This window comes from Halichoeres trimaculatus, unplaced genomic scaffold (genome assembly GCF_033239565.1).
Source record: "Halichoeres trimaculatus isolate MK-OKI-2021-1 unplaced genomic scaffold, fHalTri1.1 fHalTri1_scaffold_12, whole genome shotgun sequence".
Lineage (NCBI taxonomy): Eukaryota > Metazoa > Chordata > Actinopteri > Labriformes > Labridae > Halichoeres > Halichoeres trimaculatus.
In genome coordinates this window covers 22,867,469-22,895,366 of record NW_027437190.1, presented here as the reverse complement: position 1 = coordinate 22,895,366, position 27,898 = coordinate 22,867,469, and the positions used below count along the sequence as shown (strand labels likewise).

General features: G+C 41.6%; 1 protein-coding gene across 4 annotated transcripts; it reads right to left on the bottom strand.

Annotated features, from left to right (window-relative positions):
* Positions 1–936: 936 nt before the first annotated feature.
* fam131bb (family with sequence similarity 131 member Bb) lies at positions 937–27,898 on the bottom strand. 4 transcript variants are annotated; one of them, XM_074683678.1, is made up of 9 exons: positions 27,672–27,898; positions 14,274–14,311; positions 11,289–11,324; positions 10,785–10,887; positions 9,103–9,330; positions 8,855–8,995; positions 6,940–7,265; positions 5,957–6,220; positions 937–4,598 (listed from the first exon to the last, which is right to left on the bottom strand). In XM_074683678.1, the coding sequence occupies exons 1-9, from the start codon at positions 27,697–27,699 to the stop codon at positions 4,389–4,391; spliced, it is 1,374 nt and encodes a 457-aa protein (XP_074539779.1). In that variant the 5' UTR covers positions 27,700–27,898; the 3' UTR covers positions 937–4,388. The 4 variants fall into 4 exon arrangements, with proteins under 4 accessions (XP_074539779.1, XP_074539780.1, XP_074539781.1 ...); XM_074683679.1 differs by having other exon boundaries at positions 9,103–9,327; positions 27,672–27,893; XM_074683680.1 differs by lacking the exon at positions 11,289–11,324 and having other exon boundaries at positions 27,672–27,894.

The following is a 27,898-nucleotide window of genomic DNA, read 5'->3' as shown; positions in this document are numbered from 1 at the left end:
GAGCTGGACTTGAGGGTTGATAGGACATCAAACTATAAATTTCAAATACTTTTTTCTAGAAACACTGTAAGCTTGGCTTAGTTGTTTGATGTTAAAGCCAAGCGGTGTGAGGTCATGGGCCTTGTCTGTGGACAAATGTGACTCCCGCAGCCTTTTTCATTTTTGCACCACAGAATGCAGAATAAAGAAGAGAAAACTGAAACAATACCACAAGTATGATCAGCAACCTTTCAGACCAGGTTGCTTCTGTGACACACTCAACCAAAAACTACATCACCATTGCATTGCATCAGCGCACGTTTGTAAAATATGTTGGCCTAAGTTTTTTTTTGTTTTGTTTTGTTTTTTACAACAAGAGGAGATTAGGGTGTGTCGCCCATATTTTTATGCAGTCAATGAAGATCCCTTTATAGTAGAGCTGCTTTTGCCCAATGTTAAACATAACTAATAATGGTTTTAACCTGATAGTAGTCCATCCACCACACCGACTTCCAGCCAGACACAACAGCAGCGAAATCATATGTGTGCCAGCAGCCTGGCTCATAAAGACAAAGAACAAATATTTGGTGATGTGAAGGTCAACAGTGTGCTCCTGACGCTGGTTCCTTTGTAAGCCTGAACAAATAAGCAGCTGGTCCCCACAGAGGAGGTCCCATCTCTGAAAACTAGTCATTAAAATTCTGCTGCCATAAAATCCCTGATAAGGTTCAGAGAGGAATGTCTTTTGGAAAAGCATGACAAGCTGAATTACACTGCTGCCAGTTCCTTAATGATTTCTGTTTGTCTGACAAGCACCAATGAGTTGGCCTGAGATAGCAGCTGTCACCAAACACGGTTAAAAAAAGACAAATCACATGTGTTTACGCTCTCCAGATAAAAAGGGGTGTCTGTTTGAGAATCTAATTGTTTACCGCCAGAGAAAGATATCCACACATCTGCACAGTAAATGCCATTTGTTGGTTTGTTTATTTGCTCTTTCTCCACCAGAGGAAAAGAAGAGGAGACAGGTAAAGGAGCTGAAGGAGGTGTTGGAGGTTTTGTCGTGCAGGAAAAAGAGAGGAAAGGAGGAGAAACAGAGAGCTGTTGACAGAAGAAGAGAGGAGGAGGAGGAGGAAGGGGGAACCATGTGGAAGAACCATCCTGTGACAACCGTCCAACTAGCATGCATAGGTGTGAGTGTCATGAGTGTACACTAGTGTCACCAGTGACACTGCCCGGTTTAAACAAAGAAATCCAATTTTATACAGATTTTCACAGAAGCATTCCAATTTTTCACAGCGTTATTTTTACAGCAGTTACGTTTTAGCGACACATTACCAAATTATAACTATGTTACATGTCTGATTGCCTCAAATCCCCTTTGGTTGATGTGAAAAGAAGTTTTTTTTCAGGCAGTGATTCTTCCAAAAAGACAGCAGACGATTAACTCTACACTGACAGACGGACAAACAGACAGACACAAATATACAGAACAGATACAAAGTGATAGAAAGAGAAAGAGAGAGGGAGAAAGGCAGAGGACCAGAAGCAGGTTTTAAGCATAATGCCTGAAGACCATTTACCGAAACTCTTGGGAGATGGCAGTAGACTTTTACAAAAAGAGGAACTCAGTTCTTAACCAGTGTAACCAGTGTGACCAGTAAACCTTAACATCCACAGGAATATATTTGGCTTCTCGTTATTAGTTTATTCATTCATTGACTTTCTGGTAAACAAAAAAAGGAACCCAAATTGAAGCAGTGCCTTTTCATCAAGTCTTGCTTTAGCAAAATTGGTCTTTCAAACATTAAGATACAGATTTTAAACATATAATATGACCCATGAGGAAAAGATACTGCTCCCTGAAGGGTTTGAACCTACAGAAAATTATAGTCTGTACAGGCTGTCACATTATTCCTCCCCACCAAGTAATTGTTCAATAAATAAACGAATACGTGCCATCTTGTAAAGACATTCTGTTTGCAGTTTTGAGCCCTCTAATTAAACAGGGATTTCCATGGTGAAACAAAATGATACTGTAATTAAGAGCTGCCAAACGTTCATCTCTAATCTCTTGAAGGTTTGAGGATGGAGGGGTTTCTTTTACCGTAAGGTGCTCAAAACTGGACAAAAACAAGACTGCTTTACAACTTTGGCATCTATCCTAACTCATACCGGAGGGGATTTCAACAAGTCAGTAGAAAAATAAACATTGTCCCCAACATTGCATAAAGAAGCAATTAATAAATAAAAGTCATTCAAGTCAATAAACTGTTTAGTTGTGTTGTTTTTTTATCTTGAAAGTTTCTCACACAATCATCAAAGTGAGAGGAGAAGGTGCTCCCCGACAGAGAAAGGATGAAGACAGTGGTTTTTGTGTTGTAACGTTCGCCAGTGAGTCATGCACACAGTCCAGTCCACAATTTAAAACTGTTTCTTCCCAGCTCCCTCCTCTCCTCACTGGAATACACCCGTTCCTCTTCAGGCGAAAGGAAAAGAAAAATAGAAATGAAAACATGCTTCCTCAAACATCATTAGAATCACTATCACACTCGAGGCAGCTGCTTCACAGTAATCACGACAAGCAGGAAGACACCGATCTGTTCGGCCCCAGTGCTCAGTCCAAGTCTTCTGTTCTATTCCCTGATTGGCTGATTGAGTGGCACGCAGGCTGTAATTCCCCCCCGTGGACTCCAACCTACAACTGTTAGTTCTTTGTGTCCCCACTGATGGACTTGCTTGGTTAATGATCGCACTATTTACAACACAAACATTCCTCCATCCCATTTATCTTCAAGTGGTGGCTCACATGAGAGAGAAAAAATAGGCCAAAAAGCTTGCGAGCAATCCCAAAATAAACTGGGACTGAGAGGTGTACAAAAATAAAGAAATCATACTGCACTAGAACAGTTGTGACTGTAAGTAAGAGGCGTTTTTATATACTCAGACTATTTACATTTATGTGACAGAGCTGACACTGGTCTGGTGGGAAGCCAGTGTCTTGTCTGCCTATTGCTGGTTACAATTTAGATATTAGTGTATGTCATGTCTCTGTGTGTGCGTGGAGTGGTGGTCTAGGCGAGCAAGCAGTGAATCCATTTGCAGCGTGTGCCGCCCCCCCTCCCTCCCACAAGTTTGAAAGACTTATCTTGTTGAATTCTGTCCCACATGGACTGTGAGGAGACATCAAAAACAAACGCTCGTGTTCTGCCGTCTGTCTTCCAGTACATTCAAATAGTGGTTATCATCCTCAATTCATCACAAAGACGTCTGTGGAAATAAACAAGCAGCTGAGGGTTTTGTGTTGTTAAGTGGCTCGGTTTTGGTTGTCAGTGGTGCTGAAAGCTTTCAGAGTGGGAACTGGGTAACATCGACTGTCCGAAGGCAACCTCTGATCTGTAGGATTGCATCAGTGCAAAAGAGATTCGCTTATGCAGCTCCGTCTTTATTTCTGGCCGCAGACTTGCTGTGGCCCCACCTGGGATACTATGGTTCAGTGCAAAGTCTATACAGTGCTGTATAGTACAGGTACTCCATAGTACTCTGAAGAAACATGCATACAGAGACAGAGTAGGAAGCACACTATCTTACAGTACAATCCTTATCTGTGCAGGGTTCAGTGTGTGCAGTCAGCAGGACAGGCCTGTCCCTGGGTTGTGCCTCGGGCATTCTGATGCCACAACATCAATTCATTTTCAAGGGTAAATCTGCATTTCACTGAAATGCTGAGATTTTCTGAGCCTATTTTTATCACATGTGGAATTTTTTGGGTTAGTAATTTTTAAGTATACAGTGTGAGTTTGATGCAACAGGGAAATAAATTTGATTAAACACTAATATGTTGAGTAACAGCTGTAAACAGAGAAGTTCTCCAGTAGGAAAACATTTTATCTTATTGTACACTTATACATAGATTTTTGTCTTATTCTTTTTTTTTGCTTTCTTAAAAAATTATTCTTACTATAATGTTTTCTTATGGTAGATTTTCATTATCATTATTATAAGACGATGACGGGGTCGAGTTGCTTGTCTTCATTAAAAGCATGCATGTTTCCGTTCCCCTCTTCTGCCTCTGACTATGGTTTCACTTTACTAATGGAAATGTCTCCATCAGCGGGTGCTCCTCTACCTCCTCCTCTTCGGTCCCTCTTTCCTTAATCCTCTCCTCAGTTACCTTTGGGATGTAAGGCTTACAAAGAAATAGGTGTCCTTTGTTGCATCAGCTCTTGTCTCTTTGTGAGTCCACCTGTAAATCAGTCTCTCACCAGTTTGAAGACCTCATTTCCAACCAAAAAGTTGTGTTTTGATACCTGAAAAGGGAACAGATAAATAGATATATATTGTATTATTACGCTCATTCCTTGCTGACTCCCCAGTCAGTTCGTTAAGGTCCATCGATATCCTGTAGCTTAGTTGGTTGCCATGGAAGCAGCGGGTCCCTCCTCGTCCTTCTCCTCTAATGTTTGAACAAGGCCGGAGCCGACATCGGAAGCCTTTCGTTCTGTGATTGGCTCTGCTGGCAGTTGTCCTGGACTACTTCCACCAGAGGCGTCTCCTTGTTGCGTGGGCGGAGTCAACATGGTCGACTCTGGCTCCATGCACAGTGTGACCTCCTCCTCCTGAGGTGTATAGACATAAAGAAGCAAAATAAAAACATTTAGTACACCAGGGTCTTTCATAGACACAGCTGAGCAGTAAGGAGAAGTCTGTAGATTATCTAGAAACTTGGCATTAATTTGGTCATTACTTCAATCCAACTTTAACGGGTCAAGAGTGGATGTCCTATCTTTCAGGTAACAAGCAATGAAATGAATAAAGACCTTTACAAAAATCCCAGGAAGGAAACATCTGGTACCTGTTATATATAAGGACTACATCCTCTGAATATTGGGCACAAGGCACTTTGGTGCCTGAATTACTGTTGTCTTTGTTTTAAGTTTTTTTTTAGTTTAAGCTCAAAATCTCTGACGCAACACTTGGGCATCTGTCATGACTCTTTTTGATCATCAATGCAAACGAATGTTGGATTGGTTTGTGACAAAGAGTCCTGAATATAACTTAAAAAGATGAATATGTTGGACTATTCACCTCAGCTTGATGCTTTTACAAACGCTCAAATTATTTTACGCCAAAGTGGAATAACCTTGTTTACTACCCACTTTTCAACATATAAACCTTAGGCTTTTAAAGATGGGTTATGTCTTTTTTGTTTCTCAAAAAGCACTATCCCTATTCTTCTCACACTGGTGTTTTAGAAAACTCTTATTTCAGCCTGCAACTAAAGCGCTTTTTTATTCAGCTACTGTCTCCACAGCACTGTCACTGAATCTCCCCTCTGATTGGCTAGCTACAGACAGATCTTGGTGTTTGAGGGTCATCCTGCCATGTTGTCATGGACCATTTAGGAGATCCTTTTGTCTCATAAAGACTTGGTGCTATGTTTAGATCAGACCATTTTAAGCAGCTAAATAATTTTTTTTAACGTATGAATATGTTGTGATTTGAAAATCTGCACATGCTTGGTAAAGACATCCATCCATCCAAACATGAAAAAGCATTATACCCTCCTCTTTCAAGAAACCATAAAGTGTTTCTCATAGTAAGCAATCCACTGATTTGTGATTCAAAGAGATATAAAACAGAAAAAAAACGTAGATGTTTTGCACTTTTGCTTTCTCAATAACTCCAGCAATTATCAGCAAATGTGGATTGTTGCCATGAACGGGCAATTGGACTTAACAACGTAACACTTTAGCGTTCATTGGACAAACACAAAGCCATGTGTAGACGGTTGAAAATAAGTCTTTTTTATATTTCAGGAATCAGATCATATGTAATCACAAATGAAGAAGTGTTTCTAGTTAAGGGAATAAAAGCACCAGTTCAGGCGCTTCCAGTGCTTGCTCAGCAGCTCACAGATCAAAATTTAAACAGTGAAGATGTAATTTTATGTAATCTCACCCTGCCTTCACCTCACCTTGACCTCCTCCTCCTCGTGTTGCTCCAGCAGCGGGGAGTGTTCTGTTCCCACTGTCTCCTCTCCAGAGGGAACACAGAGGCTCGGCTCCACCACCGCCGACACACCCACGAAGCCTCCGGCCTCCGCCTGATAGGCCTCCATCTGCCCCGTGTTCCACAGATCCACCAATGGAGGGTGAGCAGGATGGACCAGACTGTGGATGGTGCTGTTGGGCGTTGCTTGCAAAGAGTGGTTGGCACTGTGCAGCCGGTGCTCCAGCGACTGGAAACAGAAAGAGGAGGAAGTGTGGAGACAGAATCAAGCTTTTGGGCTTGTTTTATGTCAGAGGTGACACAGCATCAGGCAGTTTGACAAAGTACACAAAGCCTCCTGTTGGCAGCCTGGAATAACGGATTAGGAGGACAACAGAAAACCCATTTTCTGACTACAGCAGAAATCGATATTGTTTTCATCTATGCTGGTGGAGGAGGAGGAGAGCCATCTTTTCATGTTTATGAATATATGGGATTTATCATTCTTTTTTAGCTCCAACTTTCTGTTTTAAAAAAACATGACTGTCTTTGTTTATGCATGTCAAACAACTCCTTACATAAGGGGTTATTTGGCTTTGCTGAGTTTAGTATCAGAAGGGGAGCATTTTCTGGAAAGCAAATCTTGGAAAGCTCTGTTTGTTACAAACAAAATAAATTTCTGTCCTCTTTTTCTTCTCTGAGCTGTAGGTGTTGAATAGATTGCTGACTAAAATTGTTACAAACAAATTATAGCTGAACATATATAGACTAGGTTCTAAATAATAAACCTTAAGTTATGTTAAAACACAGAGGCTCAAGAAATGTTAGACAGAAATTAGAGACACTGAATTTTCAGTGGTTACTTTAAAAATTATGTGATATTATGTGATCACTAGACTATAGATTCACCATTTAACTCAGACAGACGTTATCTCATCCGACCTTCTGAAGTGACTCTACCACACTCACCTGTTGTTGCTGTTGCTGATACTGCAGGAGCTGCTGTTGCTGGTAGTGCTGGATCTGTTGGATCTGCTGCAGCTGCTGGAGCTGGCTCTGCTGCTGGAGAGTGAACTGCTGCTGCTGCTGTTGCTGCTGCTGCGACAGATAGTGAGCTGCTGCCTGCCCATCATACCCCTCAGTCCCCATAACGTAGGAGCCAGCAGGGGGAGACGCCACACCAGAGGGATCGTTGTTGATCGGCTCCCAGGCGTCGGAGGAGGAGAGGCAGTAGTGGCCCTGGGAGACATATGTGTGAGGCCACACCTCTGCTGAGGAGTGGTGCAATATCTGATCTAGAAAACATGGAAAAGGGAGCAACTGCTGTTAGTGCTTCTCAGAATGGTAGAGCTGATGGCAATAGGAGAAGGGTTTGTGGACTGAGGTTATATATTCAATCATCTTGGTTAAAACCATCTCAGAGTTATTCAAAACAATACAAAGTCAGGTGTATAGAATGCAAAAACCAAAATCCAAGCAATGTTTTTAATTCCATTTCAGTAAAATTGTCTTATTAGACCTCATATGGGCAACATTTTTCAGACAAATCAAGATTTTTTTCCCTGAAAGTCAAGATATCAAATGACATAAGAAAATATTTACTTGTTTAGTTTTTTTTGGCAGTCATCTTTGTCTTTTAACACCCTTAAATAAGATAACTTTGTAAACTTGTTGGATGAATGGGGCTCATATTTAGTCTAACAAGACAACTTACAAAAAAATAGACATAAACACTTTGGGTTAGGGTTAAATATCAGTTTTTACAGTGTAGTCTGATATCAACAGTTGAATTGTTCACATAGTAAAATCCAAAGACATCACTGTAGGTCTTTTTAATCCCCCTCCTCCCTTTGACAATGCTTGTTAGATGGATTTAAAGAGTTAATTTAACCCTTTAATATGTTTGGCAAACCAAGTTTCAGCTACTTTGCGAATAAGTATAAAGACTCAGTTTCATTTTGTATTTGAGCTGGTATGCTGAACAGAAGAGGCTGGTTTAACTGGAAGCCAAATTTCCAGAAAAAATCCATCAAGGCCCCTGTTTGACCTTATACCTGCTTTAACAGATATAATGAGCTGAACATGTCTGCGATAAATTGAAACCAGTTTAAACTGAATTGATACATCAAAATGTAATTCAGTTTCAAAGATTCAGTGCAGTCACAGCTCTAATTTTGTGTAATTTTTGTTGGACTTAAGAGTAAACACTGCCAAACATTTTTATGCTTTGCTAAAACTTTGAGAGAAAAATATTAGATCATTGAGGCAAATTTTTTAATTTCCTTAAGAAGATTTAACTAATAACAACTACAGAAAGAATGTTACAAATGTTACAAATGTACAAATTATTTACCTATACGGACACGACATAGCTACGGTCAACCCCCCAACAGCCCACATAAGAAAATGTGAAATAAATAATGAGGAAACCTTTCAGCCTGGAGAGAGGAGATGGAACACTATGTCCTCATTACCAAGCAGCATAACACATGCTATACTGCAAGCTGCTTGTCTACACCTACACAAACACTTAACACAGCTGTTATAATGCTGCCTGCTCATATATGCCAACATTAATCTTTATCATGTTGAAATAAACTGTAATTCAGCCATAATTTCAATGTGAAATAAACCAAATACACTGTCTCAGACGTTTTTGCACTCAGGTGCTTTATCTCTGCTACTTCATACATCTAGCCAACTACAGAATAAAGGAAAACCTTTTTAATGTTTCCTCTGTGAAGATAAAGCCAAACACATACAGGTAAGAAAATTCTGACCCACTGCTTTGTGCATTCAGCACTCAGTAGTACATAAAGAACTAAAAAAAATTCATTAGTTTTGCAAGCCATAATCATGTTTGAGGTTGTTTATAGTCCTTTACCTCTACTAGTGATACTCTCCTGGTTGACTTCGCTCAGATGAGCCACGCTGCCCTGGTTTGAGCCCGACCGCGGACTCTCTCCATCCATTGATGACCAGGCCAGGAGTGTTGCCTCTGAGATTGCAAACTGCTGCAGGATACCTAAAGTCAGAGTTCAAAGGATCAGCCGAGTTCAACAGGCGTTACACCAAGGGGAGAGAACAAAATTCCACTGGTGACATTAAACAAGTTCTTAGTGTGCTACAAACCTGCAGCAAAACGGGCCTCCTTCTCTCCATCACTTAGGTCACTGTAGGCGTCATTCTCCAACCGCCGCTCTTTTTCCCGCTCTTGGGTGGTGATGCGGGCCTGGGGGAGGCCCCCTGCACCTACTGTTGACATCCCCCAGTTCTGCCATTCAATCATGTGAGCGACGCGACCTTGAGCCATGGCTGTGGGCTTGGTGACCCTCTCCTTCATTGTGCGTGTCACACCTGCTGGAGGTGAAGACGATGGAGATGGTGCAGAGGTGCAAGTCGAATTTCCCATTTGGAAAATGAAGACGGAAACCAAAGAACCGGAAAGAGACACAGAAAAGATTTACCATCAGATGTTGGTTGCTGTTTGGTCGTGGACATGTGGGTATCCAGTAGGATAAGACTGATAAACTGGTCTGCTAATGATGTGTTTGAATTTTACATCTCTCCTGAATGACTTTTACCACTACAGTTAGCCTGTTATAGTATAAGTCTTAGATAAAGAGTGTACAATAACGATTAAATTTGGATTAAAAAAAACTGTTCAAAAGTATGATTTAAATAAAGGAGAAAATCTTAAGCAAAACATCCAGGAATTTTTAGGGAAAAAAAATCAAATTCATTAAGAGAATATGGAATCTGAAATATCAACTTTTTCAAGATACAATAAAGCCAAAGCAATAAACAGAAAAGCATTATCAGTCAAATCCTACAGCTCGAATGGCATTCTAATGAGTCTTCTCATGAACATGGATTATGACAAAAGCTAAATGACTGGGGTTTGTGAACATGGCTTTCATGAGTTTAATGAGTCTAAAGTATCGCCTGCACAGGCTGCAGGGAGGAGAGGAGTAGATGGATGTGTCTTGTCTGACAAAACTGCATCATGGGATGGAATAGGTTAATTGGGGTGAGGTGACTGTGTGGCATGAGTAATGAGAGATTAGCTTGTTGACATGATAGCTTTCACACCTCTGCTGTGCTGTGCTGTGTAAGCAGAAAACTGCTCTTTTTCTACCCTCTGTCTGTCTGGGAACTTTGATTCATGCAAACACTGCATAACATACATTTTTGACACTGAATCTTAATCCCTGCTGCCAAGCTAACACCAGCTGCATATCATTTAATGTGACCAACACAGGATGACACAAACTGTAAGTCTCTAAATGTTGGGTTCTCTCTGATGGGGGTGCATGGAGATGATGTTAGTGAATAAATTATGGGAGAAATTATAGGACAAATCTGTAGCACACCACACAGTGCAGCAGCTGCACTGCACTTCACTGTACTGAATACAATCCACTGCACTCAAATCAACTGCACTGCACAGGATTCAACCAAAACCACTGCACTTCACTACACTGCACTGAACTCTGTGTAACACAAAACATCCATACTAATACTTATTCAGGACACCACAACTTCACAACCACTTAACATTAAAAAAGAACTACACTTCCCACTCATCACTCACCTTTTCTCAGCTGTATGACTGTGCACTTTGTGTGTGTTGTGTTTTTTTAGGCTGAATTCATTCCGCCAATGACTCACAAGGAGCCATTGACAAGTGTTATCACAGTGTGGAGAGGAAGTGATTCAGGGGAACCCAATTTGGGTACCATGCTGACTCGAGCGCCCACTGAGGGGCGGAGTCAACATGGGGTCAGTTTACCATTTACATCACAGACACACACCTGACACACCTGACAGAGAAGACTTAGCCAAAGCTCCGATGCCATAAGCGTTTGAGTTCCTCTTGAGCCGTGGCAGGATTGATGTGGTGTCTTCCATCGACAGCTGGAGGGACAGAAGGAAGAGGAATGGAGGAGGGGAAAAAAGGATAGTATGGGAGGTGTGACAGGGCACACAAAGACATCAGGACGGTGTGTGTTAGAGAGAGGTGAGTGGAAAGGAGAGGCGATGGAGATGTTGGGTTAATACAAAAGATAAAATCTGCATTACCCAAAAATCCAAGTTATGATGTCCTTTTTTATTTTGTGATCTGATAGTGCTCACTATAGTGCATCACTACGATAAACGGAAAGAGATCATCTGTAAAACCTGGGTGGAGGGGAGGGGTCTTTTGGGGAAAAAAAGGGCTGTTTGCTTTAAAGGTGAGTCAAATCAAAACAGGTGAAAACAACAAATAGAAAGAGGAGGAAAAGTAGTAGATGAGGGAATGGTGTCACAACACTTACATTGATTCCTTCCCATGAAAATTCTGAACGTCCATGCTGAGGAAGAGAAATAGGAGGAGAGGGATGGGGGAAGAGTAAGAGAGTGACAGGACAGATAGAACATTGACGTGCGTGGGAGGGGAGATGTTAAAAGATAAATAGAAAAGGGACGGAGAGGGTTTACACAGCCAACATGCAGAGGGAAACAAAGGAATTAAGAGAAAGAAGAGGGGGGAAAATGAGAGACAGAAACACAGGATTTTCCAGGAACGAGGAAGGCAAGAGTCAAGGACCAGAATGACAGGGAGAAAGGAGGGGATTAAACAGGGATCAGTATATTTGCTTAGTTATGTATAGCAGAGTGAATACGCTACGGATGACTGAGTCCCCTCTCTTGTTACATGTGCTGCCAAAAACACTGAAAGCCAGCAACAAAACGTGTGTGAGCGAAAGAGACAGAGATGTCAGTGTTGTGTCGAACACAATCTGATGTTGCAGACAGACAGGGGACTGAGACTATCAGCAGGAGTGTGTGTTTTTACGTGTGTGTGTGTGTGTGTGTGTGTGTGTGTGTGTGTGTGTGTGTAAAGGCAGGTGCAGAGGACAAAGCAGATAAGCAGCAGCCTCTGCCATACAATTTCTCTCTATCAGCAGGACTGACACTAACTAAACCAGGGACACTGACGGGTTACTGGCTAAGCTGACATTTTTTTACACTCCTGATTGGAGCAGACAGTGAAGCCGAGAAAAGACAGAAAAAAAGATAAATAAATAAAACTGAAATACTTCAGCTGGTCCTTAACATTAATGACATAAGAAACTTAAATGGTTGCCAATGTCATGCTGTCGAATATCCTCAGGTGTAACAAACAGGAGATGTTTGGAGAGTACGCTGGAACCAGCATACTCTCTGCATAAAGCCCAAAATATAGCTTCTTATTACTCAAATGGTTAACCTATGAGCAGTTAACGTCTACATTATCATAAATCAAGAATAATATGTTCTTAGTTTTGGGAGCAAGAAATACACAACAGTCTCTTTCCTCGAAATAGTCTGGCATAAAGCCACAAAGACCAAAATTTTACTTTGTATGTGAAGTTGGGTTAATGGGGGTTCTCATACTTTAAACATGGATTTTCAAAAAAGGCTGTTCTAAAAAAAAAAAGAAGCATGACAACTTCATTAGACTAGCTGGGATGATGAAGTCATCCTGTAAGGATCTTCTAACTGGATCATGACACTTTGGAAAGGGGGGCTCAGACACCAAGGTCTGCCCATACCTCTGCCCTGACAGCCCTCCAAAGGAATGGCCAATCAGAGAAAGGGGGGTTTTGGAGTGCAGAGGCTTAAAGAGACGGCAGCTAAAATGAAACAAGTCAGACAGAGGCTGAAACAGGGTTTTTCTGAATGACCAGTGTGAATTAAGTGGGGGAAGCTTTAAGTTGTAAAACATGTAAAGCTGCAAATGTAGTACAAGAGGGGCCGTTTGAATCAGGCAAAAAACGCTGGTAACATGCAGGACATGATAAATTAATACCTTTTCTGCCAAATTGTATGCTGATTCTGCTAGCTTCAGACAGAGCAGGGGTAGCTATGCTACTTAGGGTTGTTCTGAGGCTTTTGTGCTGTTATTAAGAGGACTGGACAGTGGACAGTGTAGAAAAGTGGGAGTCAGAGGAAGTGGGGTGTGACATTCGCTGTTCTCCTCATGTTAGCTTAAACTGTTGTGCTCAGTTCTGTCCAATCCTACATAACAACATATCACATGATTGTTATGGGGCATTCATCTCAACTAAAAGCTGTCAAACCGATGCAATACAAACTTTTTTTGACAGGAGAAGTGTAAGCTAACATTGAGATGTGAATAAAATATCAGTGCACAAATAACTGTAAGTTTTTTACCATGTTAGGTCAACTGACTCATAAATGTAAAGGAAAAGATAATCAAGATCATTTATCACTCAAAAGTATTATAAGGGAGTTGCTACCTGAAAGTTACCTGCAGCATGATTTCAGTTTACTTTTGTTTATGCATTTCAACCTCTTCCTGTTTGATTCTTCACTCCATTTTCTTTTAAAACGTTTCTTTGCTCCCACTTCGTTGCTCTTTGTCTCTTTCTCGTACTATTTCTCGTTCATTCTCTGCAGGGGTGGGTGTGGTGAGAGATTTAAGACTCTTGAGTGGTAAAGCTGGGCCCTTTGAAGCAGCATTCGAGTGTTCTGTCCTATAACCCTCACTTTGCTTGTTTGTGTGTGTGTGTGTGTGTGTGTGTGTGTGTGTGTGTGTGTGTGTGTGTGTGTGTGTGTGTGTGTGTGTGTGTGTGTGTGTGTGTTTGTGTGTGTGTGCAGCTGTGTTTTTTCCTCTCTCTGCAGGACTGAAGGGCATAGTGGGGCACGGTGCATAAATAAATGATGAAATCAGTACACAGTGAGTTTGGTGAAAAGTGGAGTTTTCTACATTTTAGTCCAAAATGGCTCCTTCTCCTGTGTCCTGTCTCAGAGGGATCAGTGAGAGAGAAGGGGATCAGTAAAGCAGCTTGAGAAGGGGAGAAAGGAGAAATAGGACAGGAAGATGTGGTAATGGTGTTTAAGAAGTCAGGAAAAAAAGAGAGTGATGCCTCTGCTGTTTTGCATTGAATCAGCACTGAGCAGCGACTCTGTTGGATGGACATCTAATCAGGCAACAGACGTCATAGCATCAGCAATGAGCCAAATAAACCAGCGATTGTTCAGTCTTCCAGCTACGCCACCCCATCTTGTGCAGAGAAGAGTAGTGGAAGAAAGCGACATTGACACGATGTGCGCTACTACTGTCATTAATCTAGCTTAAGCACTGTGACTTACAGGGGGCTAGAGGGCCGAGCTGCTGGAGCTAATCACAAAGCTGTGTGTGAAACCTGCTTTTAAATCAGATGCCATGTTGGTTCCTCAGGTGGATCAGCAAAAGTCCACTGTCAGAGGAAGTCAACAAGAGGAGTGGCCAGGAGGGATCACTGAAGTCTTACCTGCTCCCCATCTTTCTGGACTGGCACGCCATCCGCCGCTGAGAACAGGTGAAAGGAAGAGACAAACAGAGAGAGGAGAGAGAAAAGAATACGTTTTAGCTTTTGTGTGGATTCAATTTTCATTCAACACACAAAACAAGTCTCTCTTACACAAAATACTTATTTCACTACTGTTTGAACCACTCATGCAGATATCTGTTAATGAGGTTGTTTTCTATCACATCCTGTATTCAGTCCTCCACAGAAAAACTCCTGCTACTCTTTTGATTTGATCATTTTACTTTCCTCAAGTTTACCAAGTTCCTAATTCTTTAATGTTTCTTCTGAAGTGAAAATATGCCAGAAAATCAACATTCACCAAAACATAATAAAAGTCTTCTAATTAAAGAAGATTAAAATTATATATTTGAATCAAAAAAAACTATTAGAAACAGAAAACAAAATGATGTCCTTTTCATACAGAACTTTCTTAACAGGAGGTGATCATCTCTTTCAGCTGACATCATCCTCATCATAAGAAAGAACTGGTTTGGGCTGAACACTTCCAAGTACTGAAATGTACACATTTACATTTAACATACTTGGAAATGCTTCCCTCTGTGAGTTACACACATTTTATCTCCTTGTTCACATTAGACAGAAACTTTTGACTGGAAGACTTTCTCTGCAGCCTGAGTCATTTTACACCTTCCTTTATTGTTATTCAGGTTAACTTCTTTGAGGTAACTAAAACCAATCTTTGTAGGAATATGAGAGACAAGCATCTTTGAGGACCCAAACATCAATCATCTCCATTACTTAAGAGCAGATCAGACCTTCATTTTCTGTCATCTATTGTGCATTGTAACCCCTCCCATTACCAGCATGACCTCTGGGTATATACAAGGGTTTCAATCAGCTGTATTCTGACTCCTGAATCCTGAGCTCTAGCATACTTGATGAGTTTCCTCCACATGTTGACAACACCTGTGTTGAAGTTCATAATAAAACCCAGGAGTCAGTGGCAGATCACACACAAACTGTAGATGGGAGTCATGAGAAAAACATGCTCTCTGCTGGATAAGTGAACATTATTATCCCTCCTCTTTCCTGGCTGTCCAAATCCTAATTAAAACATTGGTTTAATTAACGAGTCGGCACTGGTAATGGAGTTTAAACACAGCTTCAGTCTCTTGGTGCTTGCTCCTGTGTATCAGAGGGTCTGTGCTCTGTGTGTGCAACTCTCAGAGGGGCTCACTCCTGTATCAGCACTCTGACGCTATATGTGTGTGTGTGTGTGTGTGTGTGTGTGTGTGTGTGTGTGTGTGTGTGTGTGTGTGTGTGTGTGTGTGTGTGTGTGTGTGTGTGTGTGTGTGTGTGTTGAGCCAATCACGTTTTCCCTGCTGCATTCAGTAATCACGAGCCACTCCTCTAAGGAACGCAGCGAGTCGTTGGCTGTGCGGATGTCCAGTGATGTCTGTGACCCACTGACCCAGTGATTCAGAAACATCAGCTCCACTCTGTCTCTGTTGATATTACCCTCTCTGAATTCCATCCAGTCGCATCAGATCAGTGCGAGGGCAGGAGACGAGGGACACACTTTATTCCAGAAAACGGACCCTTTTTTCACTCACATGGAGAGGGGTGTGCCTGCTACATATCAGGACTGCTTTGCCTCATTTGTACAGTTGAAACAGCATTCAGACCAGGGATCTTCTCATTTCATGGTCTTTTATTTTACATATCCTAAAAGCACATTTTATATCTTCTGCCTGTAATATATCAGCCCTCTCAGGCACTGAGCCCCTTCTTGGTTTGACCCAGTTTCCTTCAACCTACTTTTTGTATTTCCTGTATAGTAAGCATTTCCCTAAATATCTTTGGACATCACCAAAAAAAGTGAATGAAGTTACTGGATAAATAGTTCTTTAGATGTGCATTATCAGGATCAATTTGCCTTCAAAGGCAGCCCCCATCAGATTTTGCATGTCAAAGTAAATTCCCTCTTCACAAGGAGTACTACACAGCTGATAAATTATTGATCTTTCATGTCTTGCGCAAGGGAAGACATATCAAGTATTTCTGCCAACAGTGTGATACTTCACACAAAACTTATCTCACAAATCTGCTGTGTAGAGTTTGTTTTGAGGTATTCCTTTTGTTGATTTACGGCCATTACTTCAAATGTTCTGTGCTTACGTTTGCTAGGCATTCTGATTTCAGGTTGCCCATGTGTTGCCCATGTGTTGCCCATGTGTCGCTTTTTATGAAAGAAACATCTTATTCAACACCTGCAGATGTTATCTTCATATGTTGCGCATATGTCCACCTGGTTCAGTGAGACGGTGTCTAAAAGCCAACACTCATAAATTTGAGCACACCACAAATGTCAACAAGGATGAAAGAATTGGTATTCATTTTTTCAGATGAAAAAGTTGAGACACTGACTCCACTAAGATCTCAAAATGGCATGAGAAACTTTTTTTTTCCTGTTTATGGCTGTATTTTTCCATCTCATTCATGTGAAGGTGATATTCCAGAGCTCTGGAGGAAATATCTTCACATTGATTATAAGTATTAGTAAGCTGGTCAAAGGTTAAAGCTGAGCTCTAGCATCCATCAGGCGTGAGGCTGAGCACAGAGAGTATGCACTCTTAAATAAGTTATGTCAGAGATCAACATGGTTTCAGGACCAGACAGATTTCTCGTGGTCATATAGTCAAACAAAAACCCAGGACTGATGCAGTTTGCAAAACTATGATGTAAAGGGCCATCACAATGTGAAATAATTTACCAGTTAGCATTTGTTATGTTAATCCAGTTTTAAAGGTCCCATATAATGCAAAAAAATCACATTATTAAGTCTTTTAGAGAAATTTGTGGGTCTTTGGCTTTCCCCCCAGCCCACAAAATGTGATATTTAATGACAAAACCTGTAGTTAGTGGTGCTTGTTAATGTAAAATCCTGACCTAAAACGAGCTGCTTGGATTTTGGGGATTTGCCTTTGTCAGGGATTGCCTTTTTTGACCAATCAGGAGCAAGTCTGACCTGATTGGTCGACCGGACCAGAAACCTCTGCACCCCCTGGGAATGCTGAAGTTGAAGGGCCATCACTGCTTTGTTTTTGGCTGTAAACAGCCAGATAGTTTTATGCACAAGCTTCCCATCTCGGAAGAAGACAAGGCTGTGTGGCAAGAGTTCATTTATCAAGGAAATGTGCCAGCTTCGCTCAGTGTGTGCTAGTCACTTCATGACCGACTGCTTTTCCAACTTTGGAAGAGACAGTACAACAGAGGGCTAGCGAATAGACTAGTCCTGAATCCAGGCGCATTACCAACCATCCGGCAACAAACCTCAGACCCTGGAAATGTGAGTATTTTAAATGCTGTGTGCTGTGGAGCAGATGTAAGAGCTTTTCCTTAGTTTCCCCCCGTCTCTGTGTTAGCTTCAGGATGCTAACTGTAGCTGCGGTTAGCCTGTTGTTTTAGCCTGTAATGTTACGGTAAACGAGCTTCGCTGTTTTCTAAACATTGTGCAGTCGGAGCTCGTAGCGCCACTCTCAGTGACGCAGAAGAGTGGGGCGGTATCAGCGGTGGCTCATTTGCATATGAAGGTCACGGCCACTAAATCAGAGCGTTCTGAACAGAGGGGCTATGAGAGCCTGGAAACAATGCTGCTGTGCTTGATTTATTTGCTTTTTGGACTAAAACATGTTACTACCATTTCATGAAGATATCAATGATCCATATTAAACTGCAGAAAAGGAGCATAATATGGGACCTTTAAGACACTAGTAAAATCAGTTTAACACTAATTAATAAACATTGATGGACTATTACTGTTATACATGTTGTAAATGCTGATGCTTTTTATATTACATTATGTATATCTTGATGTGTTTATTTTTATACTTGTATTTTAAGTGCACTTTGTTTATTTCATTCTTGGGTGTAGTTGATAGTTACCTGTATTTTGTGTATATTCTGTGTTATGTTTGTTGTATGTGGAGCCGAGGAAGAGTAGCCGCTACATTGGTAGCAGCTAATGGAATCCCATGAAATAAAGAAATAAAGAGTTCACCGTTATGTCAAGCCTTCCTTTTTGTATGCAATAATAATTTTGGGTTTTCTAAACAGTACATTGAAGGGATTTAAAATATCTGGGATTGTATACAGAACACCATTTGACACCCATTAGGACAGTCTTCTCTTGCTTTAGCTCTCTTGTACCTAATTTCTCTGCTCTCATAAGGAAGGCCTACTGACATTTATATTTAGAGGAGGAAAAGACACAAACAGAAAAAGAGAAACTAGATCTCTGGTAATATATTTCTACTGTCAATAATTGTGATGCAGACTTTAATATCGAAGACCTACTTGTGTGGTTTATTTGCTGTTATTATTAGTAATGTAGTCTTTGAAGTATTTTTAATATAGAGTTACACTGTCGCCCTGTGGGAAACACTGAGAAATGTGAACTGATAGTGAATGCACACAACCAGAGGGCTGTAATATTTTTAGGTATTTGTATGAATTGTTTGGTGTTACAGTCAAACCATTAAAACCTAATGTTCTACTTTCACTTTTATGTGTCCAAATGATTTTTTCCCCATTATTTACTTTAAGTTTTCCTTTTTCCAAAATGCAATGCACTACAATTATTTATCTGAACTGGTGGGAAAAAAAACACCTTCAAGAGAAATGCCTCTAAAAAGGTGTTTTTTTAATCACCAGTTCCATGTTTAGCCTGAGCATCTGAGATGTATTTAAGCACACTGGTAGATACTTTCACCATTGTCCCTGCTATGCCGTAAATATTCTTAGATTTAAGTGACTAAATCATGGTTGTGATCAAGGGATTCCTGAAAAGGAAAGCAGTGTATTGAGATGCTTCCTTGAATCAGGCCTTGCCCTTTCCAGAGAGGGTGGACACATTTAATTGAAGTGCTAGTTTCAGAGGAACGAACTCGGCGTGACCTCAAAGGGATTAGCCAGGCGTGTTTGATTTTTGGCACTGCTGTGTGAGATGGTTACTTATTGGCTGATATCAGAAAGACAGAGAGATGTCTCGTTTTCTGCCCGGGTGGGAGAGTGTGTCCCAGATTTCTTGCCCATCTGGATTTAAAATCTGCCCTTCAAACACAAACACTACGCGTAACATATAGAAACACCCACATGCATATTCAGGCCTCCAGCAACACGCTATATGAAGCACAGAGACACACCATGTCTCTCCCGCTCCTCTTTTGATTCTCACTGTGCCTTAGATTTTTCATTCCCTCTTTTCTGCATCCCTCAGCTTGTTAGGCCAGTTAGAAGATTAACAGTAACTCTTTCTCCATATGAATCACAATATGGCTCAGGAGTTCTCTGGACTGCAGTAGAACAAACTACCACTGGGATGCCAAGCAGCAATGGGACAGAAGCACTTTGTACAGAATTTGGACTTTTTATTGCTGAATGTATTTTATCCAGCGCCCGTCGGCATCATGTAAGCTGGAATCAAAGAATGTTTGTGGAGTGAGGCACAAGGGTCTGAATGACTACATCATGATAAGATTATCAAGAGTTGTTTGTGCTCCTCAGATTATCTCTATTGATAATGGGTCAGTGGTCAATATCCAGCATCTCAGCGCTTTGAAAGGAGCAGTTGGTTCTGTTTCTGCACCCATGTCAGTGATTTCTTTGCCTCTCAGCAGCGCAGTAAGCGAATGCGTAATTCTGCTCCTGAAGAGGCAGGCAGGATACCTCCTTGAGGAAACAGCAACAACAACTGAGCACATGACCAGAGCTCTGAGCCAGCTTTTCTTCCCCTGGCGCTCTCCCTCCTCCCCCGCACACACACTGCACACAGCGGTGCAGCTCTGGATACCCCCCTGCGGTCATAGGGGAGCCAGGCTTAGCTCAGCCGAGGAGAAGGAGTGAGGGAGGGTGGGGATACGGAGGAGAAAAAACAGAGGGAGCAGCGCAGCGGTGCGTAACGAACGACCAAAGATCTGCAGTGGCTGCACTGTCAACTCCAGCTCAGACTGGAGCTGCTTGACAGCATCAGCTGAAGTGGGAAGCATTTGAGCGTCATCTGTCATTTGTACTGCCAGCACCATGCAGGAATAAGAAACAGGGGGCTGGGTGCTTGTTCACTATGACAGCTGCAGTAATGCTGGTTGCCACGGTGGGGTACCAGCTTGAATGTCAGACGTCTTACAGCGACATGTGCAGATGCCGGGTTACTGAGCCTCAGAGTTCAGCAAGAACGCAGCTGAGAACCAGAGCCCAGATGGTCGGGAGAGCTTGGTGGAGGGGAAACAGAGTTGAGTGTGTCTCAGGATATTTCCCACACACATACAATGGCTTGCACTCTCACTCAAAACACACACTCGAGCTCAGCACGAGTTACTGCCATTAACTTGCTGAAATGGGATTCCCAAGCTACATGCCCCTGTCATTGGCAGGCCTGACATGCCTCATTAATCTATTTAGGCATGAATGTGGCTGCGATCCTGTGCAGGTCTCATCACTGATGCAGGGCAAAGAGGTTACAGCGGCCTTTGATGCGCCCACTGTGCTAACCAGGAATCTACACCATGCAGTTTCTTTGCAGAGGCAGCTGTGTCCCAGCCTTACTGTTATTAAAAACCATATCACTCCTGTAAACATCCTAATGGCTACATAAATATATAATGAGTATCCAGCCCCAAAAATGTCCTCTGATACTGTGGATGAGGGGGAGAAAAACTGCACAGATGGTGGGAAAACAACCAGTTAAAGAGAAGAGATATTGTGTGCAAGAAGTCTTTATTTTCTTTATTGTTGCTCAAAAGCCATCAATGCAAACAAGGCCCTTTTTCTTTATCAGCACCGAAGCGGTTAGTAGCTACAGATAACACTGAGACAATCAACGCTGGTCGGGCACTGATGCTGAGTGCATCCATAAATTCACACACATTCTCTCACATACCCACTGACACACACACTCACACACACACATGGAGCAAATTGTAGGGATGAAATTCTCTCTTTCATAGCGTTATGTTTCAATTTCATAACACACTTTGTGGCTGAGTCACACTGTTTACAGAAACACCTGCCATCATGTGCCCACACACAGGCCTCGTACTTGTGATCTGCCACATACAAGTACAAGGTGACAATGATATGCACAAGGGCACGCACACACTCATGAACATTTCAATCAATTTCCCTCAGATAAAAATCTAGCCTTGTAGCATGGCATCGAATGACAAGGCAAACCATGCTAGCACACTGAAGAGATATGACACAGATGCACAGATGCACACACACACACACACACACACACACACACACACACACACACACACACACACACACACACACACACACACACACACACACACACACACACACACACACACACACACACACACATAAATCTGTCGGTAAAGGCCTGGTTCCATGTATGCTACAATGGAGTCCTTGAATGTTTAAGCACAAACCCATATTGTGGCACACGCTCACACAGGCAAGGGTCATCAGGTCCCACCGTGTCTCAGAGGTACTACATCACTGAGTCATTCACCTTGAATGCTTTCATGTGCACAAGGCTTTTCCTGGCTGGACAGAAGCCAATCGATCGGCCTCCACTGCTGTCTGCCAGATTTACTAATCTACAGGCAGACTGGGAACTGGCAAAACACAACACGTTATATCCAAATGTAAGGGCGCGTTTGGAAGGGGCTTTTTTTTTCTTTTTTTTTTTGGTGGGGAATCCTATATAACTAGACCATTTTGACAGGCAACAAAGTGAGCAGAGCCCAAGTCCAACTCAAATCCTGATTTTCAGATCATATGATTAGATATGAGCAGTGATTATTTGAACTAAAATTTCAGCATTGACTGCTTTAGGACTCAGAAGCTGAAAAAGAGGACTCAAAAGTGTGGATTAGTAGACTTATCTATTGTTTTTGTTAGGTTTTTGTCATTGACTGCATAGTCTCTGTTTTAAAGCTCATTATTTGGCAGCCATACTGAAAAATACTGACCCAACCTAGCAAGGGGTGAGCTGGCACTTGTTTGCCTGCATGCACACTTCTGTGTTGTCTCATCCAGCAACAGTTCCTTGTTCTGCTGTTGAATGCTTGAAGAGATGCAGTAAACCCTGTGTTGGGTTTTCAGATTTTAAGCAGCAAATTCAAACAGGAGTGGTGTACTGTGCTGATATGAAGAATCATCAAAGACAGAATTGTGATAAAGTAAAACTTCCAAGAATCACCCAGAAAACTAAGTAAGTAACTAAGTAATGAGTTCACCTAATTGAACTATTGGTGTCAGTGGGCTGCAGGAATTTTTGACACTACTGGATGCTTCCAGCAATTTCTCTGCATCTGAGGAGTTCCCATTTACCCAAAATGCACAGCGCTGTAACACCATTGATAATTTAAATCTCTAGACACAGGATCAGTCAGAATCTGTGCCGACAAATTAAATGTGTTTTGTACTCATCTAAAAAGTCCCACACAGTCAGTCAAAATTCATACTGTTAATACTCTAGTTTGGAGCAAAACAGCAGCCGTCTTTGTGTGGTAAGTATTGACAATAAGGACTCGCCACAGCTCTGACTCTAGAGCACTAAAAACTCTGACTTGGACTCGAGGTCTCATGACTCAACTGGAACACTGGGTCATACTTGGGCCAGTTGTCATATAAATCCAGGGGTCATTCAAGGGTTGCTCATGCATGAAAAGAAATATACACATGAACAGGCTTTATAGACACTACACTGTAGATACACAAGATGGAAAAGAGATTATGTAATCTAGACCAATTTTTTTTTTTACCATACCAATGATATTAAATCAATATTTATTTTCATTTACCCTTCTGTATTTTTTGTTTGTGTTTGTGTCTGTAAGCCGAGTTGAGGCAAATCTTTGTTTAAATATCGCTTTCATGTATGAGTTTGTACTAAAACTGAACCTATCTGCAGCTCTGTCTCTCAACAGCATTACTGTCAAATAAAGGCTAAAAGGCAAAAACAAATCATCTCAAACAAATAAGTCATAGAAAAATAACTGGAAAAATAAAGAAAAAAGTCACAGTCCTTGGAGATTCAATGTTACCAATAACAAGCTGCTATTTAAATGCTTTACTTCCTTTAAACAGCCTAAATTTGGCAAAACTTTGATTCACATCACAGACTGTCTGGTCAAAAACAAGCAAACACGATCATGAATAAGACTTAACATTTGGTGCCAGCTTTCAGCACTTGACACTTTTGACACTCTGTGCTACAGACACATTTCAGTCAGAAGCAGAAAAATCTGTGTGCAGACACACATACAGTAGGCAGGAGGAAAAACATACACAAACACACCAAAATTAGGGCTTTTTGAAGTGATGAGTGACATTTCAGCTGCTGCTCCTTACTAAAGCCTACTTAAAGAGTGTAAAAACAGTTTGTGCTTACAGGTAGCACACACAGGTGATAGTCATGTCCCACATTCATATCTACAATTTCACCACTGCAGCCTGAACTACATCAGTTATCTCCACACACGCTGAGCCCCAATTAAACAGTGATTACTGTTCCCAGCACTCACAGGTTTAGTGCAGTCTGGTAACTAGATACAGGAAAGTGCTTCTGATGTAAAGCTTTTAGCACAATAAGCCATAATAGCATTATCAACTCAAAATCATGATGTTACTGAATCCTTAACACTGTGTTGGACAGCTGTATACATTAGCTCTCAATGAGGCATGCATAAGCTGTGAATGCACGCACAAGCTGAGTCACTGGCAGGAAATACAGTTTGTGGTTATTTCGCAGTCGTCCTCTTTGCCTCTGCTCACTGATGAGATGAAGAAGAATGTGCACCTCCCAACGACAGCTTCTCAAGGCTTTTGCTCACTGAAGCAGTGATGGATGCAGACATCTCATCTACTGTACATCACTGTCTGTGTGTCTGTCTTCACCTGACCTACTTACAATGGCGGTGAGGGCAGCTGGGCTAAAGCAGATGTTTGAAGGGTTGGGGGCAGTAGCTCTCTGCTCCTGCAGTTAATAAACACCCCAAAACAACCATGAATATTCTTTGAACAGTGCTTAGACTTTTGCTGTGTAGACTGCATCTCACACCAGTATGAGAACAATGTTCGATCTAAAATAGAACTCGGACGGCACTGAAGGTAAAAGTAAACAAACGCCAACCCTGGTATTTAAGTCGGCCCTCGTTTTCCAACTGGGTCAGACTAAACAGCCACAAACTCACACACCTGCGTAATGAAGTACTAGATAAAAGAAAAACAAAAAGCCTGACCAAGGTTTACATTACATTTCTGCGTGCTGGTTTTATCCTTTACACTATGCTGCTCTTTAGTTCTTCTTGGTCATAATATTAAGACCTACCATTGTGCTAGCCTGCCAGGACATATTCTAATTTTCTTACATACTGTAGTGTGATTTTTTTAAGTGTTTTAATTTGCTTAAAATCTATAAAATATCCCAGTTTTTAATAATATGTTTTGATTTATGCCTTAACTAATAAAAATGCTTCAGAGTGCAATAAACCTAAGAAAATCATTTTTGTTTTTTTTTCTCACATACGTTTCAAAATATAGAGTTGGATAGCTGTATACCTTACATATTTAAAGGTAAAAAAAAAAGTTGCACAATATCTTTTGGAAGTGATGAGGAAATTTATTTAGAGTCTGTACATAACTTGTTTTTTGAGATATAGTCAATTTTGTAACCCGTAAAATAAATAACACAACAAAATTTACAAAGAGACAACATTAGCACCAAGACAAACTATTTACAATAGAGCGATCAAATATCTAAGTGTACCAGATACTTCCGAACACGCATTACTTCAAATCTTGTGATGGCGTTTATTACAACGTAGGATGTACTGCAAATACCCATGGTCTTTTTCATACAGATTTTTGTTTTGTGTGTTCAATTGTGTATTTTCACTAATCCAGAGAGCTGTTGAATATGTGAAACGTTAGTGTAACTTCCCAGATTTTATATTCAGAAAGAATGATCCATCTATTTTATCTGGTTTTAAACCTTCTGACAAACAAAAATGAAATGTAATACGCAGGGCTTCATAGGGTTAATATACAGTAATAACTGATAGGGCAGTCATATTGTGCTTTTTTAATCACTCAAAGTTACCTGAAACCATGTAAGATGGCTAACAGAGTGGAAGTCATGTTATAGGCTTTTCATGTAATCAATTTTAAGAATGATGTTTGATATATAATCGTCCTCAGAGAATACTCTTATTGCAAATTTTGATTAAAATTGCTCACAGTAACATGATGCTATAACAGCTTTTTTGGTGTCACGTTATATGTGACATCAAAACAAAGTAAACTTCAGGTTACTGCAGGACATTTTGCCACACTTTGTCCACCTGCCGGGCACAGACATGTTGATGGATGTATTATTGCCAGGAATACCGAAATTACTATAGCAGTGCACAATCAGATACCCCAATATGACCACAGAGTATACTCCAAGATATGATGGAGCCAAGAGAGAGATAGTGTTACCAGCGCATCAGACAGTTACATCAGGGCTACTCCCATACAGAGAGAAATCCGGTCCCATTGCTCCTCCTGATGATCCCGGCTTGGCAGCGTGGACTGCAGTTGAGAAGGCCGATCAATAGCACACACTAAAGCCGTTCTCAACCAGGATAAACAAAACCACGCCTCTACACCAGCAGCACCGCCACTGATTCAAATGCTTACAGACTCAGACACTCAAGCTGCTTTGAAACATCTGGTCTCCCCCCCTTAAGTACTGTTCATTTCTACATGCATGCTGGATTACTGCACACAAAGTGTGGGGTAACGTGGCAAACTGAAGAGAAATATTCAGACTAAGTGGATGAAAGATCTTCATATCATAAAACTGACAGGGTAATCATTCTTCATCACTTATCCCTGATTTGAAAATGGAACTGCTTTACCTCCAACAGCCTCATTGAATCCGTAAGCTTCTTTGATCACTCACATAAAAATGGGCCCAGGTATATGGATACAAATCAGATTAAAATGACACTGTTTTAAGCTTCCAGTCTTCTTTATTCACTTTTAGTTCAGCAGCTCGACTCCTTTAGCATGTGTTCAGTCTCCTGCCTTGACCTGAGTGTTGACAGAAGATCCCAACCTCCTCTCCTGCTCTGCAATGTGTCAAATACTGTGATCTGGACTGCTGAAGCTGCCATCAAACTGTCTCTGCTGTATTCAGCACACACCTGCCTTTTTAACTGTGGTATGGAGGTCTCCTGCTCTTGCAGAGCCTGAAAATATTTTTAAAATCCTCTTCATCAAGAATTTAAATGGAGTTAAAAAAGGATGGAAAGTATGCACGTGTACACAGGAGCTCCTGTCTGTAGCCTGGTTGAGACAGCCATGACCCCTGTAGAGGTTATGCACTTTCAGTGGTGATGTTTGCTCAGACTAAGGCTTTTCCATAAATATGTTTAAGAGCATCATGTGCTAAGTGGTTCATTAATATTTAACACCAAAGGAAGACTGTGTTTATTTTTACCTTTGAGTGTGAGTCATGCTACATAAGATGCAGGACCTGGACACTGACTGCAACATGTCTGACTATTTGCTCAGAAACAGCTGATTTTTCTACATGAAGGGTTTTCACACATCTCCTCCCAGTTTAGCTCCAAAAATAGCGATGCTGTTGTTGATTTGCTTGAACTGTCATTCAAAGGGTCCTTACCTGAAAACTCCCATAAATCCCACACACCCTACCCTGCACGTATATGCCCCTCCCTCTCCCTCTTGCTCCATCGCCATCCCTCCATCTCCCCTCCTCCCTCCCTGGCTGCCTGCACTGAAATTCTTCCTCTCCTTATCCCCCTCTATCCCTATTATTCCTGCTAATAATAAGAAACCTTGCAAACACTCCTGACAATGGCATTATCCCATTTCTCCTCTTTCTCTAAGCCACACCGCCTAACAAATAAGCCCTATCCCAGCTTTCCCTTTCCTGCCCATCTCTGTCCGCTCCATCCCTCTCTGCCTCCTACTCACACACATATACATACTGCCAAACAGCATCATAAATCAAGGGCTGGGAGGGAGGGAAGACAGAAGGTGGGGGATGCAGCCACACACTCACATACACAGGAGCACATTTTAACACATATTGTCTCTGACATCTCGCCTGCATGCTGTGTGTGCAGCCTCGGTATGCATACATCTGGACCTTGCTAAAACATGCAGCACTAAAGGAGGGACACACATTCACATACATACACACATAACAGAAAGCCTGTCCGGAGTCTCCTCACAAAACCCCTCGCTCCCGGCATGGCAAGACCCCCCCATCCCTCTCCTCCTTCCTCCAAAGACCCCTCAAGCCTGCAACGAGAGAGGCAGAGAAGACGAGAGAAGAGAAGCGATGCTTACTCAGTCTCCTGGAGCCGATGCATCCCATGGTGTATTCACAAAGGCCCTGGATACAAGCGTGGAAGTGTTACCCAGACGCCGTGCATTCTCCCTTTTCCTCCTGCGACTCTCTTCCTCTCAGCTCTAGCTTCTTTTTCTTGCTCTCCTGCGTTCTCTCCCCTTTCTCTCTCCCTCCTCGATCACACACACACACTCTCTCTCTCTCCTCCCTCTCTCCCTCTCTTTCC